The following is a 20418-nucleotide window of genomic DNA, read 5'->3' on the forward strand; positions in this document are numbered from 1 at the left end:
GGGGACGCCCAGGAGCGAGAAAGAGTGTGAATGACACCAGGTATAAAACTTCCAGAAAAGGTGATTCAAATGCACTAATTCATTTTGAGATATTACTACTCGATTTGATGTGACGGGCTGTTAAAATCAGAACATATTTTTCTTTCCACCCTGTATATTTGTGCACATATGAACTATGATATGCTATGCGTGTATGCATGCATGCGATGCATGAATATTGCGTACATACATGTTATGCATGCACTGCTGCGTTCTGAACATGTTCTGAACATGGCTGAGGAATCGGAGACGGAGTCGGTCTGAGTCTATTTTGGAAACCGGAGTCGGAGTCGGAGTCACCGAAAGGCTATCCACTCCAGACCAGACCTGCAGAGTCGGAGTCGATAGTTCTACTCTGAGTCGGAGCCAGGGTTAATTTTTGGAAGCCGTAATTGGAGTTCCCCAAAATCCATCAGCCCTGGTTCTGAAACTTATTTACTGTCCGCCGGTTCATAAGTCTCGGCTAGGTACACCAAACGGCTTCCAACTCTGGAGTCCGGAGGTGACCTGCCACCTGATCACGGGGTGAGAGACGAGACAGGGCAGCGCTCGCGGGCAGGGGTTCAAATCCAGAGGCACACCTCTCACCAAGTGGGAGCAATAGGGACTCTTGATCAACTTCAACTAACGATTCGCGGCACTAGAGTGACCAAAAACGCAAGACACTTCATAAATATGTGTAATGTGTATTGCAACAACCACAGCCGCCTTGAAAATGGACGGAAAAGTACGTATCAAGAGTAACCCGTATAAATGTGAAACAATGGCAGAGCAACGTACACAATATATAGAACGTTAATGCGATAAATAACATCACGTACGGCCAAGGGGCGGCGCCAGCCGCACAGGGCTGGCTTCTCGGCCCGACCCACACGGGGAAGAAAAGCAGCCTCCTCGTTATACATTTGACGCACGTAATACTAACAGCCAGCCTCTTTCATAGTGATAGGTGAGCCTCACTGTTACCGAGCACATCAGTGCCGGTCTGCTCCGGGACGGATCAATATGTGTCCGCGGCGCTCAGCCGCCGGCCGTGTCAACGGAAACCTGTCCCGTGTCCCCGTCCCCCACCCGCGCGACAGGGGACACCGTCTGTTTGATCCACACGGCGTGACGTCATACAGGTGACGTCACACCTGGTCAGGTGTCACCGACCATGGGAAGCCCTCCAGTCGAGCTGTATTGCTGCAAATGCCTAAAGGTTGCACCAACACTGATTGAACGGACTCAGCCGTTACCTTAATGGCGGCAAGACCGAACGTTAGTGCCCCATACCGCTCTGTCCGATACATTCAGTCTGATATACACGCCCACACACATTTCCAATCAGGTACGATGGACGGAAACTGGTAGAGCTCCTGCTGCCGCTTTTGGCACTAGATACGCAACCAGCGGGTAGCTACGGCACAACTCCGTGCTGGCTCATCCGGTCGCAATATTGCACTGGGGAGGAAGGACGCGAGGCGACTGAGAGCCGCTGTGAGCAGTGAAAGCAGTCGTCTGCCGTCACAAAATCACCGGAGTCCAGGAGTGATCTGAACTTGCGATCCACACCCACACCGGACCCGACCAATCAGGTCAATAGAGTCCAGGTCAGGTCACCAGGTCACCGCAGTCTACCCAGGGTCAGGCCACGGATCACTGCGGCCCGGGTCAGGTCACATGGTCGCCGAAGCCCATGTCCGGTCGCGAGGTCACCGCAGCCCGAGTCAGGTCACATGTCAGCGCGGCCCGGTGCCGTGGATCAGCCGGAAGGCCATCTCCAGCATGTTGGGTGGTGTGGAGCCGGGCACACAGACGAACAGCAGCCGCTGCGCCGGCGCTGCCATCTGCCGGCTGGAGCGGGAAACAGGCGTTAGCCGCGCACACGCCGGACTCACAAACAGCGGCGCCGCAAACAATGGCCGATCGGCCGACGAATACACAGCACGGACCGGACAGAGACAATGGCCAGAGCGCGCCGCATCCCGGCGTGGCCCGGCATAAACACCGGGCAGACGGCGGAATGAGGTGGACACTGGCCGAGACACGGGCGGAGGGCTGCCCGCCGGCGGCGGCTGCATTCCAACCAGCCGGGGGCCGTGCAGGTGTCAAGGTGACCGCGCGACGGGGGATCATACCAGCGCTTCACCCCGACCCTGACACTGAATAATGAGTGGGCCATCGGGAACGGGTGGCGACATACCGCTGCAATACTTAGCTCGGATCATGTGTACTCTGTGCATCTCGGATCAGGGATGTGACCCACTCAAACTACTCTGTTACTCGGATTAGCGCTGCACTTAGGGAAACTCACCCCACTACCCAGATCTGTCCCGTGGGTTAGCGGTGCTGTAAACTCACTCCACTACCCAGATCCGTCCCGAGGGTTAGCGCAGCTGTGAACTCACCCGACCACCCAGAAGGTCTGTGCCTCCTGGCCATCCAGAGTGAACAGCGTGCCGACCTCGTGCGGTCTGCCGGCGGCCGGGCCGCCAGAGAAGCCGCCCGTCACCTGCAGCGGAGGCGTTAGAGGCCGGTCACGTATCGATAACGACGCTGTAGTTTATCACAAAACCATGTGCAATGTCCAGGAGGTCAGATCCCCACTGATACATATCAAATGTAAGACCACCCGGCTCTGCTCGCCTTGTGAGCGCCCTGTAACACAGCAATCTCATCCACATTATTCATACGACCGCTACCAGTTAAAATGCAGTGTCCTCTACAGAAAAGTGTTATCAAACCACCAACCTGATAATGATCCTACCCGGTTCATAACTTTAGCACAGTCATCCCCTTCCCTTCTCCCATAATGGTGGGGCCATCCCTCCCTCCGTACCGACGTGCCCGTCCTTCCCTCCCTACAGGCGACACTGCCTCTCCCGTCCCCACCTCTCTCCCTCTGTACCGTCCCTCCCTCCCCTCCCTGCGTACCGTCGGTCGTTGCGCCAGCAGTGGCAGCAGTCGGGCCACGGCGCGCCCGAAGGCAGCCACCAGCTCCGGCCGCAGCCAGGCAGCCAGCAGCTGCTCCGGCAGCGCCAGGTAGGTGGCCGCCGGCACGTCCAGCAGCACGTGCTGCAGCGCCACAGAGAACGAGTCGGCCACCACCCTGAAAGAACACACAGGCGCCGGGCAGCCGCTGTTCAGTATTAGTCATGAAGGGTTTAGAACGAGTTCAGGAGCGTTTCACCCCGCATTGGCTGGGCTATCAATAGCAGTCTACCTCGTATTGGTTGGAGAGAGAGAAAGGGGATGAGAAATATCTTCCCGTGCAAATTTTGAACAAACGGTTGTAGATTGACGAGAAAAACGATAACAAAAGCCCTCCAGGACAGTATTTCCAGAGAGCACAACAAACACTAAGCAAATGACAGGTCAGGCATAAAGGCAAAATAAAGTCTTAGGTCGAAGTTACGAAACATCAACATAATTACTAATTAGTTCCAGACAAAGGAGAGTTGTTTGGCAAAGACCAGCGCCAGCGAGCCTGTAAGTACGCAAAACGAGGGTCTACAATTTGTGAATAAGAATGGTGGTTTAATGACGTCACAAAACCGCCCACACACCGAGCTGTCGTCTGTTACGGCATCACTGAACTAACGTCATCGGTTTGGCAATAGCCGATGAATAGGGACGAGCTCGCCACAATAAATCGCCGCATTATTCCCCTTATTTGACGTAAGTTATCCCTGCTCCAGCGTTAGCTGCTGAGGCAGGCGCGGACCGCGGACAAACCCTGACAGATGTGAGACGATCGATCATCTCTGCAGCTCAGCGGGCGCGGCCACCTCTCAGCTCAGAGACGGGCGAGTGTACGCACCTCCTGGAGTCCTCCAGGGCCTGGCCCAGGTAGATCTTTTTGTTCTCCATCAGATCGTACTGGTTCGGCAGCAACCGACTCTTCGGAGGTCCCTGAAGGAAACACAAACAATAAATGATGAGTTAAGAGGGCGGTGTGAGTTAATCAACCTTGCTTTTAGGACAGCGTGAGCCGTCAGTGCATTGTTTGTACAGCTGTTAGTGTAACAATTAAGGCTAAGTGTTCACATTTGCACCTGCTAAACTAGCACAAAAAAGCAGCTGTCTACTTCCATGGGCAGGTGTATGATAAGAGGGCCTGTAAAACGCCGCGTTGAAAAGTGTCCTTTCAGTTGGTAGTGAGTAGACAAGCAGCCAGATTGGACCATTCCGTAGTGCATGCAACACCGCACACCCGTACCCCTTACCCTGTAAATCTCCCACGTGTCGGCCACGTGTCCCTGTCACCCCTTACCCTGTAGATTTCCCAGGTGTCGGCCGCGTTACCCCTTACCCTGTAGACATCCCACACGTGGCCGACACGCGTGTCGGCCACGTGTCCCTGTCACCCCTTACCCTGTAGACTTCCCACGTGTCGGCCACGTGTCCCTGTCACCCCTTACCCTGTAGATTTTCCACGTGTCGGCCACGTGTCCCTGTCACCCCTTACCCTGTAGATTTCCCACGTGTCGGCCGCCGAGTCGTCGGTCGAACTGTCTCCGTCGTCTGACGCCGAGTGCCTGCCAACAAAACAACGCCGTCACCGGCCGACGGCCAAGTTCGGCGCTCCGCCAGAGTGGCGGAACAAGTTGTGTTACCACTTAAACTTCTCTCACCGCGCTACATTTCCTCTCCGTCTCACGATACAGACACATGCCAGACGTCGGTGCACCATCCGTGATATTTCACCGGTGCCATCCGGCCGAGCCGATACCGACAGACGGAATACAGATTTCAATCCAAGTTGCCAGGCCTGTGTCTGCTCGATATTATGCCCTAATTCACAACAGCGGGATAAGTTGGGACCGAGTTTGAGACGTGTTCGCTGGTGCACTGAATGCGCCCGGAATAACGGCAGATGAAATACTGATCTAACTGGCACTGCACGGAAATGACGACCATTGGGAGGGACATAACTTCACTGGGAAGTCATCCAAGACGATGACGAGGGTCTCTGAGCGGTCTTAATGTGCTAGTCAACGTCGCCAAAGATATCACTTCTAAAATATTTACGCGGTACTGTTAATTTAGTGTGGATCTTGGCCTTAGTATAAATCTTGTGGTCCTAACAAAGTTGTCTATGCTAAGGTATGTATAGTCGACTACAGAATGATGTTCCACTCCTCAGAAGCTATCAGTTGACCGGAGCGCTAAGTTGTGCGGCGTATCACGCAATCAAGCGTGTCGATTGTGAGCATTGGGACAAAGCTATAATTTGTGAACTCGCCCGTGTGATGCGGCGCAGCCTACTACTCCAGGCAAATAATTGCCTGTGAAAAGTGGAACATCATTCTGTAGTCGACTATACACCTAAAATGTAATGGAAAGCTATTAATTAACACCTATCACACGAGGGCTAACTACATAATCTGTAATACTGACGTCTGATGTCGGGCCGGCGCGGCGCCCGTCTCTGACGTGGAGGCGGGACTGTCGGCCGGCTCCTGTCGCCAGGAGGCGCTCCCGCTGCCGCTGCCTCCGCGACCGCCGGTCCCGCTGCCTGAGACGCTGCCGCCGCCGCCGCTGCGTGTGTCCTCCAGAGAACTGGGACCTGGCGAAAAGCGGCACACAAAATGTCACATGTCTGAATGTCAGAACGGATAAACTGATCCTAGCAGCCATGCCAGCCATGAAACAGCCTTATAATAGCAAACCACACGATACCAACCAAATGAGCTATGAACCAATCACGCACCTGCCCTAGAACAGATCACCTGACGGTTCATCGTCTCTCCGAAGGCGTCAAACTCCACCCGCGGCGTCCCCCTACCGTCCCATCCACTGGCAGACTCCTCGGTACTGCTATGGGACTAGCGACTGTCCCCTTGCTAACCCCCTAACCCCGGCGTCTCCTTACCGTCCGCTCCTTTGAAGGACTGCTCGGCGCTGCTGCGGGACCGGCGGCTGTCAGTTCGGCGCGCGGCCACCAGGCGGCTCCACCAGCGCGTCTCCAGCAGCGTGTCTGAGGACAGAGCGCCACAGCGAGTAGAGGGACATTACCTTTTGGCACACTGGAGCAATACAACTATCGAGCGGCGTATTGCAGATACATAGGCACACCCTGCCATGCTGGCACAAAGTTTCGCTCGGCACAAAGTTTTCCAGGCGCATACTGACGCAGAGTGTCAATCAGTATTGAGCGGCAGGCGTTCTATCAGTGGCAGCTGCGTCCAGTTGCACTATCGTTCAAATAAAGCTCAGCCATGGTTCGGACTAGGCCAAAACTGACCACCGGTCACAGTAATAAATGAGGACATGACGTTATTACGTTAGTCCTTTGTCTGTTTATTTAGTTTATTTCGGTGGTTTATCTTGGTCTTCTACGACCAACAGCACATACTGAATTATCCATTGGAAATGCAAGCAGCTCCATATCACCATGAAATATATGGCCGTATAAAAGCAACAGCTACGAACTGCCAGGTTCAAGACATATGTTGAAAAGGTAGGACCGGCGATAATGTCGAATTGCCCTGGAATAACCAGCAAATATAGGTGTACATTAGAACCAGTCCAGTTCAATTTAAGCGAGTTTAATCTATCTTTTTTAGCATACCATACCAGTATAACGCCTTTTGGGGCGACTAACGGAGCGAGCGAGAGGGTGGGCCTTGCACGTGCGAAATTTCGAGGGGGTACCTCCAACTGACTTGTGCACGGCACCTTACCAACCGGTCTCTAGCGACGTGCCAAATTTGAGCACAATCGGCCCAGCCGTTCTCGAGATCTGGAAGCGGCACCCTGCACGTGCGCACGTGCAAAATGGGTCCCAACTGACTTGTGCACGGCACCCTACTAACTGGTCCCTAACTGTGTACCAAATTTGAGCGCCATCGGTCCAGCCGTTCTCGAGATCTGCAAACGACCCCTGCACGTGCGCACGTGCAGCAGCACCCCAACTCTGGCACATGGATATGCAGTGCCTAGTGGGTGCCTACCTACATGCCAACTTTCAGCGCAATCGGCCAAGTAGTTACCGAGATATTGCAACAATTACAAAACTGACACCTCTTCGTTTTGCACGTGGCACGTGCATAAGGGGTCACCCACATGCATCGGGAATACTCCAATACTTGGTAGAAGGAATGAAGCTACCCTACAAAAATTACCGCGTGTAAATCGGTCAAGTGGTTGCTGAGATATAAGCCTCGCAAAAGCGTCCGCACGGCCGGCCGGCCGGCCGGCCGCTCATACTCAGAAATTTCCGTTATTCTACGTAAGACTCCGCTCGCTTCGCTCGCTCCGTAACAACATAGTAACAGATCGGTGCAAAAGCAAAGCATACCCTGTAGCGCCCTTAGAACGACGGGAAAGACCTCGCCTGGCGGCGGAAATATAAAACTACGACCCATAAGACTGCGGTGGCTCAACTAGGGTGAGCGGGTCGACGGCAGGTACTCTAAAGCGGTGGTTGGACGGAATGAGATGACCCGGGGCTGTGTGTAACAGGACACCCCTAAGGCGCAGGCCGGGGTAAGACCGTGCTGCCGGGCCAGGGGCCAGGCCAGGTCAGACCGGATCGGGCCCATGGCCGTCCGGCGGTGTGCGGCCGGGTCAGGTCAGACCGGTTCAGGGCCGTGGCCGCCACTGACCGGCGGTGTGCGGCCGCGCGGCGCGGCGCCGTCCGATGGATCATCGGCCACCGCCATTTGTCGGTGGCCGATCGGTCAGCCGCCCAGCCGCCGCTCGACGCTGATGCACCCAATTGACTGCCGCCGGCGAGCCCGCCGCCGCCCACGGGCCCGGCAGCGGCCGGTCAGCGCCCCGCGCCAGCCGCCGACACTGATGTGATGTGATTTATGGCACGGAGAGCTATAAAACCGAACGGAGCTCTTTAGAAGCTCTGCTTTAGCCGGTCGAGTGACTCATTTATAGCAGTCAGACGGGGTCTGTCAGGGCCCACCTGACAATGCTGACAGCCAAACTGCGGTGGATGCGGAGCAGCTGATCACTGGAGGACACGTGATCGGTTCGTGGAGTGTGGCGTCCCATACCCGCTACACTGGTGACACGGTACCAGCCACCTAGTCTGGTGGTAGGTACCCTCGCCGTTGGTAAAGATTATCCCCTTCTCCCCGGCACTTCCTCCGACATGAGATTCTTTCTATTGAGACTATCCTCGTCAGATAGTCACTGAAAGCCCACTGACACACGGCCACTCACCTCTGGCGGATCCTTCGTAAGGTCGAGCTCCTCCCGGCAATTCTTCCTCTGTTGAGGTGTTCAATGACGGGTTACCGCCCAACCTGGAACGAAATGCAAAACTCATCAACTTTTTATATATGCCGCAATTATCGCCTACACCGAAATGAAATGCGAAACGTATAGCAGTCTAGTAATAAAAAACGCACAGAAATCTGCTCAAAAAGACAACTGAAACAATAGCAAAAGTGTCACCGTTCACTAACGGGTGTCTACTAAATAATGAGAAAATTTCTAAGGAGTTGATACGCACCTTTAATGGTAGCACATGATATGCATAATTCACATGATGAAAGACCAATCTTACTTACTCAGCACTTAGTTACTCAGCATTTTAAATCCGTTCATTTTTAACGCCAGGACATTTCCACCAGACCCACACACACACACACACACTGCTCCCCACACCCCATCAGCCGTCATCCACCTCAGCCCCAGACGCACCTCTGTGCCCCTCCCCACGCTGACATGGAGACGGGCCTCTATCTGTCGGTACCGCCCAGGTTCTAACCGTCCCTCCCCTCCCCGCCACCGGTCCGGGCAGTAGCGCTCCGAGTCGTCCGACAGACCGGCCGACCGTTAGTCGGAACGGCCGGCGGGGGAGCGATCCACCGCGGCAGACAGCGGTACAGCAGCGGTCCGAGACCGGTCCGACAGCGGCCAGTCGGTGCTTGCACGGCTCCGGCGGACTAACAGGGGACGGACTGGGCTGGGATAACACAGAGTCCACAGCACACAGCGGCTCTGACACCGCAAATAGAGTCCACACAGCACGCAGCGGCTGTGACACCGCACACAGAGTCCATAGCACACGGCGGCTCTGACACCACGCTGGAACAACAAAGAGTCCACCGCACACAGAGTTCACAGCACGTAGCGACTCTGACACCGCGCTGGGATTTGTCGATCGAGGTAGGACTGGCAGCAAACAAAGCTAACCAAGAAACATAGCGGTCTGCGCCACCGACGGAGCCACGACAAAAGCGGACAAGGGCTTTGAGCACCACAAACAGCAACGTGCTCACCACAAAAGGAAAACTGTCAACTCCTCGAGCACACTTGCTAGAATGTACAAACATGGAGAGGAATCTCAGTGGCATCAATTGAAACAGCGCTCCTGTCAGCCGCCTGGGCACTGGGCAGTCTTGCCAAACTCGTATTGAGCCCCGTCTAGCCTGATGTAGGCATCTATTACATTTCCCAGCCACCGCCACCCACACCGTGAGGGAGGGGGAGGGGGACGGGGCCCACACCGTGGCGCGGTCGCTCACCAGCTCTCACATACGTCCATGATGCCCATGGATTCGAGCTGGAACAGCGTGGCCTGCGCCTCCTCCACGTAGATCGAGTCGGGCCCGGCGCCGGCCGCCGGCCTGCAGACGTGGGTCAGCCGTCAGTCACATTGGGTCAGCCGTCAGTCACAATGGGTCAGCCGTCAGTCACATTGGGTCAGCCGTCAGTCACATTACAGTAACAACCCCTCACAGCGTAACAGTTACATAGCAAAAAAACAAGAGCCGCAGGCATCAGATCCGCCGGATTAGTGGCATTCTGGGTACCGGATCTGCCTGTATCAGCGCCGGCAGATTGGCAACATTCTGGGAATACATGTAACAGAGCTGACAGACCAGATACTTTTTGAGACGCTGACCCCAGCCAAGGGCGGTGGCTCAAATATATCACTGTCTCCAAGTGGGCCGGATCTGGCTGGGGTCGGAGCTAAGCTCAGGGCATTTAGAGAGGGTAGATTAGGGTAGATAGATTGGATCCCAGCCCACTCACTGGACGGTGCAGGCGCCTGACTCGAGTAGAACCGCCAGCAGCGCGTGCTTCTGTAACAGACAGAGGAGAGACACCGTGAAATGATCGCCACCGGCCCAGGAGCGACACCGTGCCGCGCCCTAAACAGCGCAGCAAACGACAGAGGCAGAGCCACCGTGAAATGAATGACGGCAGACGCCCAGAGGTCACCCAGTCCGCCGCCCAGAACAGCACGGCGGGACAACGGGGCAGCCAGCGTGAAACGACGGCAGAGGTCCAGGTCACACCGACCGCCGCGCCGATCGGTACAGCACGGCAATCCCAGAGATATAGACAGCGAGAAATACAGGCCGGCCGGCACCGGCCACTGCCCAGGGTGGTATCCACTGCCGCAGTCGGACGCCCGGTACAGCACGGCAAACGACGGCGAGACAGACACCGAAATGACGGACACAGCACTGACGAACACATACAGCAGCACACAGCCGGAGACCACAAGCCAGATATTCAGTTGGATGCGTTTGCGTACAGTACGCCAGCACGACAGTCGATGCCTCTAAATGTTACGGGCCGCCCCTGGGCGGGCGCCCGGCGCCGCCCGTGGCGCGGGCCGCCCCTGGGCGAGCGCCTGGCGCCGCCCGTGGCGCGGCCCGGCGAGTGGTCGCGGCGCCGCCGCCCGGCTGGCGGCGGCTGGGGAGCGGGCGCGCCGCGGCGAGCGGGCAGTCGGTCGCGGGACGCGGGATGGTGTGTTGGTACGTGGGCCACGTGACATTGAATACTTGAATACAAGTGCAAGATCGGCCTAAGCGTATCGCCTGTAATATTGGCGCGGTCGGTAGGACACCACTAGAGGTAAGCCACATGAATTCAGGATTGGTGCTATTATTTTTTGTTTGAATTGCCGTTATTGGTATTGCGTGTCTGTTGATAGCGGCTCGCTCAGCATATTTTTTTTTCTCGCCTTGTGGATCACACGGCGGATGTTATCAATGACTTATTTTGGTTAAGTGGCATCGACGAGCGGTTTGCTCGGCGTGATTTTTTGTCGCCGTGTGGTCCACACGGCAGTCGACATTAAATACAAGGCCACATCACAATTGCACTGCGTGGAAGGGCCAGCTGTAATATTTTTTTTTTGCATATATTTCGGGGCCCCAGGGACAGTCCGGCGATGGACTTTAATGACACCATCCTGGTATCACGCACTCCGCGGTTCGCGGGGGTGGACACGGATGACTGGGAGGGATGGATAGCACGGTTCGAGGCGCTGACGTCTGAGCACGAGGACGAGGGACGGTTAAAACGTCTCCTGCCGTTGTTGGACGGTCTGGCCTCGGATTGTGCGCAATCACAGTTGAAACTTAACAAATCGTACTGCGAGGTACGGAAGCACCTGGGTGAGCGTTTCGGTAGATCCGTCAATCCACTGGAGGCGCGGGCAGCGCTCGGTGGGGTGCGTCAAGCACCAGGAGAGACGGTGGCAAATTTTGCAGACCGCATCGGGAAACTCGGCCGAGCCGCATTTCCACCACAGGCGGCAGCGCCCGGGTCGAAAGGGTCTGGCTCGACTGAACCGAGAAAGTTTCTAGATGAGGATTTGGCGAGCCGACTCATCTGTGGGCTGCGGGATGAGTGGCTTCAGGCCAAATTGTGTCACCGGAGGCCAGGGTCCCTGTCCGAAGCAGTGTCTATCGTGAACGAGCTGAACAAGCGCCAGGAGGTGGTCCAGGCGGTGCGGGCGGCTGGCCAGTCACCTGTGACTCAGCAAGGCTGTTCAGGCGTTCGGTCGGCGGTGGCGGCGGTTGACGCTGAGCCAGACCGGGTCGACGCAAGCTGCAGCGACGGCCGGGTAGCTCAGTTGGAACAGGAGATAGCCAATCTCAGGTATTCGATGGAGACACTAGTAGCTGCTGCCAGCTCCCGAACAGGTTCAGAGCTGTCGAGAGACATATCTTGTTACAGGTGTGGAGCGCCAGGGCATATGCGACGAGACTGCCCGGCGGCTCGCCGCGCTCAGCCGAGGTCTGGTACCGGTGACGTCATTTGTTTCTGCTGTGGAGAAAGGGGACACATTCGGATTGACTGTCCGTTCAAGGAGCCTGGGAGGGGTCCACGTCACCCGTTCTGTCTAGCCTGTGGTCGCAGCGGTCACTGGATGGCGGCTTGCCATTCTCTCACGGACCACGTGACCCGTTCAGCGCAGGGCAGACGGCAGACTGCACCAACTAAGTCCACTGACAACAGGCAGCCGGAAAACTAGGGGCAGCTGGTTCAGTGGGGCGAGAGTCAGCTGCTTCTCACCAGTCCCGGTTCACCGCAGCCGCCGTCAGGGTGAAAATCGGTAGTCTTGAGGCGTGGGCACTCATTGATTCTGGCGCAGATTTCTCGATGGTGAGGTGCGGCTTACATCAGCGCATCAAGGTGGAGTTGGGCTGTAAGTCAACCACCCCTTCGCGGTCTGCGAAGGGAGCGGGTGGGAGTCCGCTGGTGATCACGGAGGTACTCTGTGATGTCCCGATGTCGATCTCCGGAGAGACATTCGGATGTTCTCGACTGGCAGCGGTGGCTGGTCTGGTGTATGACGTGATTCTCGGTCGAGATTTCTGTTGTCAGCATCGCACCATCATCGATGACGAAGAGGGAGTTTTTCGTATCAAAGGGTTGAAAATTTCCCTTCCCACGTACCCAGAGATTCGAGCTTCCCGAGCTAAGGTTGTTCTGGCAGAGACGGTGACTATTCCGGGTCGCTCGATCCTGACAGCTGCAGCGGTGGTTGAACCGCTGGATGGATCCGGCGTAGCTGTGGCAGAGACGCCCATGACCGGGATGGTGGAGCCGAGCCCTGCAGCCGACTGGGACTCACTGTTGATCCCGAGAGCTGTTGTTGCTGTCGCGACCGACGGCACAGTGCCCATTCAATTTTCGAACGTCGGGACAGAAGACGTTCGACTGCTGAAGGGCTCAGACGTGGGAACATTCTTCTCGATGGGAGACTCGTTGGGAGACATGTGTGAACTGTGTCCAGAGCCGGACGACATGGTTGACGCGGTGGCGAGCTGCGAAGGTGGAGGTTTTCCACCGGAGGCAGCTGAAGATATCGATCCGGACGTGAAGCAGGCGCTGGAACCCGGTCTGACTGATCTCGGGGAACATGGTCAGGGGAGGCTGCGCGGCTTGTTCGAGAAATATGCCGATGTCTTCAGCTGGCGTCCCGGAGATATTGGTCAGACGAATCTAACCAGACACAAGATCGATACTGGTGATGCTAGTCCCATCAAACAAAGACCACGGCGGGTGCCGCTGAAGGTGCGTGACCAGGTGGAGAAGCAGAAGGAGAAGATGCTACAGGATGGGATCATCGAAGAAAGCGAAAGTCCCTGGTGCTCTCCAGTGGTACTGGTTCGCAAGAAGGACGGAACCTTCCGCTTCTGTGTTGACCTGAGAGCAGTGAACAGAGTGACGAAAGGCTTCGCGATGCCACTCCCTCGAATTGACGACTCTCTCGACACCCTGGCTAAAGCGAGGTGGTTCACCACGCTGGATATGGCCACGGGATATTGGCAGGTGGAGTTGGCACCTGAAGATCGAGAAAAGACGGCGTTTTCGACGGGCAAGGGGCTACATCACTTCAGAGTGATGGCAATGGGCCTGAAGAATGCGAGCGGCACGTTCCAGAAGTTGATGGAAATGATCCTGGCGGGTCTGGACACAAAAAGTTGCCTAGTGTACCTGGATGACGTCATCCTGTTCAACAGGACGGAGGACGAGCATCTGGCCACTCTACAAGAGGTGTTCGAGCGGATCCGAGCGGCGGGACTGAAGCTCAAGGCGCAAAAATGTCGCTTCGCTCGCAAAGAAGTGACGTTCCTCGGCCACCTAGTCTCCGAAGAAGGGATCCGGCCAGATCCACGTAACGTGGAAAAGGTACTGGCATGGCCACATCCATCATCCGACGAAGAGATGAGGAGTTTTCTCGGTCTGTGCGGGTACTACGCACGCTTCATCCAAGGATATGCGGCAATCACAAAGCCTCTGCGAGACGCCACGGTGGCGGACGGTCAAATCAGGTGGACGGAAGCGATGCGAGGAGCCTTCGAGCAGCTTAAGTCCGTCCTGGCCACGCCGCCGATCCTGACGCTACCAACTGGCAAGGGGACGTTTGTCCTGTACACCGATGCCTGCAACTTCGCGGTTGGCGTTGTCTTGACTGAGAAGACAGGGGAGTATGAGCGGGTGGTCGCCTATGAGAGTAAGGCGCTGTCGAAGCAGCAGGTGAAATGGCCCACCTACGACAAAGAGCTCTGGGCTGTGGTCCACGGCATCAGACATTTCCGGCAATATACAGTTGGAGCCAAGTTCGAGGTAGTGACTGACCACGAACCTCTGGCAAACATCCCTGATTCGATCTCGGTGGAACGTGATGGCACAGGACGTCGAGGACGCTGGGCGGTCGAGCTAAGCTCCTTCGACTTCAGGGTTCGGATCCGCAGTGGGGTGAGGCATGGCAATGCGGATGCACTATCGAGGAGGCCATCTGGGGTGTCCGTCGATGAGGGCAATGGTGGTCTGGCTGGGGATGCCGGCATGTCGCGAGCAATGGGCGGATCAGTCCCGACGGCTGGCGGTTCGCCAACACCGTCACGGTCCACGGCGGCTTCGCCGACAGGGAATGCGGCGATCTCTGGGGTAGGAGGGTCACCATATTCCGTGATCACCTCTGTAGCACCCGCCACATTATCGTCAGGGCCGACAGACAGGGTGAACCTGGCGACAAAGACGTTGACGCCCCCCTCCGCAGTCGGGGAGAAACGATCAACCGAGTCGCTGCTGCTGGAGGCCCAACAAGACGATCCAACGTTATCGGCGTTGTGTCGGGCAAGGGAGGAGGGGAGGATGCCTAAATCCACAGAGACGAGCGGTTGGGCCGTCTTGAAGAAGCACTGGGGACAAGTAGAGGTTCGCTCAGGAGTGTTAGGAATTGCCAGCAAGCAACGTTTCCAGGCGGCCGTGCCCAAGGCAATTCAAGCTGAAATCATCAGACTCGCCCACGATGACAAATTCAGTGGTCACATGGGTCGGAGGCGGACCATCGCTCGGGTAAAAGCCCGATTCGTGTGGCCGGGGATGAACGAGGACGTCCGCAGCTACTGCGCCTCGTGCACACAATGTCAGCGACGCTGTAGGCCTGCCCCGAGCAGGCGTGCACCATTGGTGACTGAGGTGACGTCTCGCCCCTTTGAGAGGGTTGCCATGGACATCACGGAGATGCCTCTTTCCTCAAAAGGAAACAAATACGCACTCGTGATCATGGATTACTTTTCAAAGTACGTGAGAATTTACCCAATGCCAAATCAGAAGACGGAGACAGTCATGGATGCCTTCCTTGACTGGGTCCAAGAGCTTGGTGTCCCGGAGAGGCTACACACTGATCAGGGCGCACAGTTTGAGTCTCTGATGATGAAGGAGATGTATACGAGACTCGGTATCCACAAGACTAGGACAACACCCTATCACCCGCAGAGCGACGGCATGGTCGAGCGCTTCATGCGTACACTGAAGGACATGGTTTCGAAATACGTCGATGGCCAAGGCTTGAGCTGGGATGAGGGAGTCATGTCCTACGCCATGGCGTACAACTCGTCCCTCCACGAAACTACCGGGTACACCCCATTCTATTTGATTCATGGCTTCGAGCCTCGGGTACCGCTGGACGTGGTGTATGGCCCCGAAACTGACCCGATCCCGACCAGGACGTTCCTTAACAGTCGGCTGAAGACAATGAAACGGGCATATGCTCGTGTCAAAGAAGCCACGTCCAAAGCAGCTGCTCGGATGGCGGTTCGCCACGATAGCAGAGTCAATCACACTGCCTATCCTACAGGAACGAAAGTGTGGGTGCGAGATCACACGGCCGCCGTCGGCGGGAAGCCGAAACTGGGTCTGCCGTATAAGGGACCGGTGACCATCATCGGTAACCGTGGGGGGCGAGATGAAACAACATATAAAATTCAGGACGAGCGCGGCAAAGTACGTCAGGTTCACTACAATGACCTGAAGGAGTTTGTGCCACGGGTGTCTGGCATTCAGGAAGGGACTACCAAGCGCCACACTCAGGGACCAGATATGACTAAGGAAATGACTCAGGAACATGACACGGGGATCCGGGAGTGGATACCCAATGAGGATCACACAACTGGCTTACAAGTACCATTCATGTCATTCGTAAGGGCCGGCGGGTCCGCCGGAGGGACCCATCGGGAGCAGCAGGGTGGGACACCCCAAGGGTACTACATAACGCGAACCGGGCGGGTGTCAAGGCCGCCCGCATACTATCAGGCGGGACGATGAATGAGTCCAGCTTTCTAGTTTCAGATGGAGCGCATGCGGCAGGAGATCGATCGCCTATGGTCGGCCCTCGAAGAGGAGAGGGAGCAGAGGCGGCGGGAAGTGGCCGAAGTACGTGCCGCCCTGGAGGCTGTCCAGCAGCAGGAGGACATCGCGCTCCCCATCGGCGCCGGAGCGGTTGGTGGACCATCGACGACGACCGGCTTGCTCACGGGTGATGCGCAGCGGTCTGTAGAGTATCTGCCGCCGCTGTCTCCGACGTCCGCCGTGTTAGCCGGTGTCTCCACACCCCCGTTCGTGAATACCCTGCTAGAGGCGGGCGCAGGGGATCCTGTGCGTGACCATCTGTCTCCGCTGGCGGTCGACCTGGTGGAGACTGACACAACGGACCTGCTAAGTGAGCTGCTGGGTGTCGAGGCGCAAGAGTTCGAGGAGTTTTCGAACATGGAGCTGCAGGACGAGAAGCCGCGGGAGGAGACGCCCACAGACGGGTCGCCGGAGGAGGTGGTAGTTGGTGAGGCCGACGGGGAGTCCGGCGGTTCGCCGGAGGCTGGTCGCGCGGAAGCCGTCCTTCTCATCGGGGACTCGATCCTGCACAGACCAGACGTCCGTTGCGACCCACCCCGAAGCCTCACCATCCGGGCCATACCGGGGTACACACTGCGCCGCTGGGTGGCTGAGGGGGTCATGGAGGTGCGGAGGTGGTTGGATGGCCTTCATCCTGACACCTCCAGTGCCCAAGTATTCCTGTGGGTAGGAGGAAACGATGTGTACCCGAAGGACGCCACCAAACTACCAGAGGGGATGAAGACGCGGTTGATGAAAGAAGTTCAGGACCGGATCGGAGAAATACAGAGGATGGGAGTGCACGTCACACTCGTGGGCACCCAGCCGCGGCTGTCCCGGGATCGGGGCCGACAATGGGAAGAGACGCAAGCCTATGAACTCGAGAAGTCTCTCCGCCAAATCAAGAAGGCTACGGGAGCTGCCGTCATCCCGCTGGGGCGGCGACTCTGTTGCCGCCACGGCAAGCGACGGGTGTATAAGGTGGCAGAGGGGCTCCATCTCGCGGACGGCGTACATCTGAACAAGAGGGGCTACGGGTGCATCAGTTTGTCATTCCCCAAGTGGCTCCGCATGCGTTAACGGGTGTGGGGCAGGTGGTAAAGGCGGTCGTCCGGGTGGCGGCCCGTGCATCCGTACATGTATGTAGCAGCGGCTGAATGTGTGTGTTCTTTTGGTGTTGAGGTGTCTCACTTTCGTTCTGGGGCGGCGCAAGTACCTTTTTTTGTTTCGTTAAGCGAGCAAGGAGCGGCTCGACTCAGTAGTAGTATGGAGGCGGCTGTGTATGATACTGTTGACTGTTGAGGCATAGCCGTAGCAGCTCGGTGACTCAATGTGTGGCGGACCATCCCGGTGCTTACCCTCCCCTGCGCGGCCGGCGCGAGGAAGCAGCCTGGTTTTGTGGCGAGGCGTGGTTGTTTGTTCGTGTCGCGGGGAGACATGTTCGCGGTATTTCTTGTGCGGATCATCGTTGTTACATCGTGCGCGTTGTGCTAGGGGGGAGGGGTGTTACGGGCCGCCCCTGGGCGGGCGCCCGGCGCCGCCCGTGGCGCGGGCCGCCCCTGGGCGAGCGCCTGGCGCCGCCCGTGGCGCGGCCCGGCGAGTGGTCGCGGCGCCGCCGGCCGGCTGGCGGCGGCTGGGGAGCGGGCGCGCCGCGGCGAGCGGGCAGTCGGTCGCGGGACGCGGGATGGTGTGTTGGTACGTGGGCCACGTGACATTGAATACTTGAATACAAGTGCAAGATCGGCCTAAGCGTATCGCCTGTAATATAAATAACAGACTGCAATCGAAGTAGTCTGTCACAAATCCCGCGCTGAAAGCATATACCGTACATCATATATATTATATAGCAGGTGCGCGCGAAGCCGGGTATGCGGTTCCGATAACACCGATCGGCCGGCCTGGCACTGGCCGACCCGCCGATCACACAATCACATTAGCCGGGGCGCTGCAAATTTCATCAGCAGCTATATCGGCGATCGGTTCCCAGTAACAGGCTCCAATCCTGTGTCGATTTGATGGCTCCGTACTACCATGGACATGAGCAATGTCAATGCGAACATCATCAACGGAGTACGATAGTACATCAAAATGACGCCACACCAGGCTGGCCAGGGGGAACTATGGGCCATTAATTGAATATGCCCTCACTGAGTAGTAGCTTGCAATATCACCCAGCACTTAATCATGCAAGTGCTCGAGACTATCGCTGGATTTTCATTAGCAAATATAAATGTAAAGAGCAAATCAAGCAAAAAGCATGATTCGATAAGGAGAAGGAGAACAAACTCAGGACAATGACGCTTGTGGTCATTTAAAACATGGCAATTTCTCTAAAACCTGAAGAAGAAGAGCCTGAGAAAAGGCATAAACCACAAACAATTCCAAGCACGCATACGACAACAAATCAGCCCTCCTCTACCTACCGCCCCGACTACCAGCAGGTAGCTGTCCAGCTGCTGCCCCCCCCCCCGCTCCTTACCGCCCCGACCACCAGCAGGTAGCTGTCCAGCTGCTCGCTGCTGTACCCCTTCCCGTCCCCTCTGCTGTACTACTTATGCCCCCTCCTTACCGCCGCGACCACCAGCAGGTAGCAGTCCAGCTGCTGTACCCCCTCCTCCCCCCCCCCCTCCTTACCGCCCCGACCACCAGCAGGTAGCAGTCCAGCTGCTGTACCATGTCCCTCCTTACCGCCCCGACCACCAGCAGGTAGCGGTCCAGCTGCTCGCTGCTGTAGTTGTCTGCGGCGGCAGTGTCTGCTCCGGCTGGCCCCGGTGCGGACTCGGCCGCCGCCGGGACCGGGGCGGTGCCCGCAGCCGCCCGCCGGTACGGTCTCCACAGCACCAGCTGACGCCAGCGGCCGAGGCGGGTCCGCTCCAGCAGCTGCCGGTGTCGTAGTACCAGGTGGACAGAGGCCTGGTCCTCGACCGGCAGGTGCGAGCACACCAGGTAACCCTGCCGAGACGGGAGGGGAGGGACAGTCTGTCAGACAGTACCAGGTGGACAGAGGCCTGGTCCTCGACCGGCAGGTGCGAGCACACCAGGTAACCCTGCGGGGAGGGGGGACAGTCTGTCAGACAGTACCAGGTGGACAGAGGCCTGGTCCTCGACCGGCAGGTGCGAGCACACCAGGTAACCCTGCCCAGACGGGAGGGGAGGGACAGTCTGTCAGTCAGCACCAGGTGGACAGAGGCCTGGTCCTCGACCGGCAGGTGAGAGCACACCAGGTAACCCTGCGGGGAGGGGGGACAGTCTGTCAGACAGTACCAGGTGGACAGAGGCCTGGTCCTCGACCGGCAGGTGCGAGCACACCAGGTAACCCTGCCGAGACGGGAGGGGAGGGACAGTCTGTCAGACAGTACCAGGTGGACAGAGGCCTGGTCCTCGACCGGCAGGTGCGAGCACACCAGGTAACCCTGCCGAGACGGGAGGGACAGTCTGTCAGACAGCACCAGGTGGACAGAGGCCTGGTCCTCGACCGGCAGGTGCGAGCACACCAGGTAATCCTGCCGAGACGGGACGGGAGGGACAGTCTGTCACACAGTACCAGGTGGACAGAGGCCTGGTCCTCGACCGGCAGGTGCGAGCACACCAGGTAACCCTGCCCAGACGGGGAGGGAGGGACAGTCTGTCAGACAGTACCAGGTGGACAGAGGCCTGGTCCTCGACCGGCAGGTGAGAGCACACCAGGTAACCCTGCCGAGACGGGAGGGGAGGGACAGTCTGTCAGACAGTACCAGGTGGACAGAGGCCTGGTCCTCGACCGGCAGGTGCGAGCACACCAGGTAACCCTGCCCAGACGGGAGGGGAGGGACAGTCTGTCAGACAGCACCATGTGGACAGAGGCCTGGTCCTCGACCGGCAGGTGCGAGCACACCAGGTAACCCTGCCGAGACGGGAGGGGAGGGACAGTCTGTCAGACAGTACCAGGTGGACAGAGGCCTGGTCCTCGACCGGCAGGTGAGAGCACACCAGGTAACCCTGCCGAGACGGGAGGGGAGGGACAGT

The 20418-nt window shown here is 57.4% G+C and overlaps 1 protein-coding gene across 1 annotated transcript in view; it reads right to left on the reverse strand.

The window, feature by feature from the left end:
- Positions 1-711: 711 nt before the first annotated feature.
- LOC122373041 (protein inturned-like) overlaps positions 712-20418 on the reverse strand; it is a 117610-nt gene continuing 97903 nt past the window's right edge. Inside the window, exons 27-44 of the mRNA XM_043350778.1 lie at positions 20338-20391; positions 20148-20201; positions 20053-20106; positions 19773-19916; positions 19678-19731; positions 19495-19548; positions 19407-19460; positions 19102-19365; positions 10024-10073; positions 9513-9614; positions 8203-8285; positions 5897-6001; positions 5422-5590; positions 4490-4559; positions 3842-3933; positions 2956-3130; positions 2430-2533; positions 712-1875 (exon numbers count right to left, since the gene is read on the reverse strand). Coding sequence (XP_043206713.1) covers positions 1761-1875; positions 2430-2533; positions 2956-3130; positions 3842-3933; positions 4490-4559; positions 5422-5590; positions 5897-6001; positions 8203-8285; positions 9513-9614; positions 10024-10073; positions 19102-19365; positions 19407-19460; positions 19495-19548; positions 19678-19731; positions 19773-19916; positions 20053-20106; positions 20148-20201; positions 20338-20391 — 1797 coding nt within the window. The 3' untranslated portion in view covers positions 712-1760. The remainder of the gene's footprint in view (positions 1876-2429; positions 2534-2955; positions 3131-3841; positions 3934-4489; positions 4560-5421; positions 5591-5896; positions 6002-8202; positions 8286-9512; positions 9615-10023; positions 10074-19101; positions 19366-19406; positions 19461-19494; positions 19549-19677; positions 19732-19772; positions 19917-20052; positions 20107-20147; positions 20202-20337; positions 20392-20418) is intronic.

The sequence above is a fragment of the Amphibalanus amphitrite genome, unplaced genomic scaffold (assembly GCF_019059575.1).
Source record: "Amphibalanus amphitrite isolate SeventyFive unplaced genomic scaffold, NRLGWU_Aamphi_draft 001435F_arrow, whole genome shotgun sequence".
In the NCBI taxonomy this organism is placed as follows: domain Eukaryota; kingdom Metazoa; phylum Arthropoda; class Thecostraca; order Balanomorpha; family Balanidae; genus Amphibalanus; species Amphibalanus amphitrite.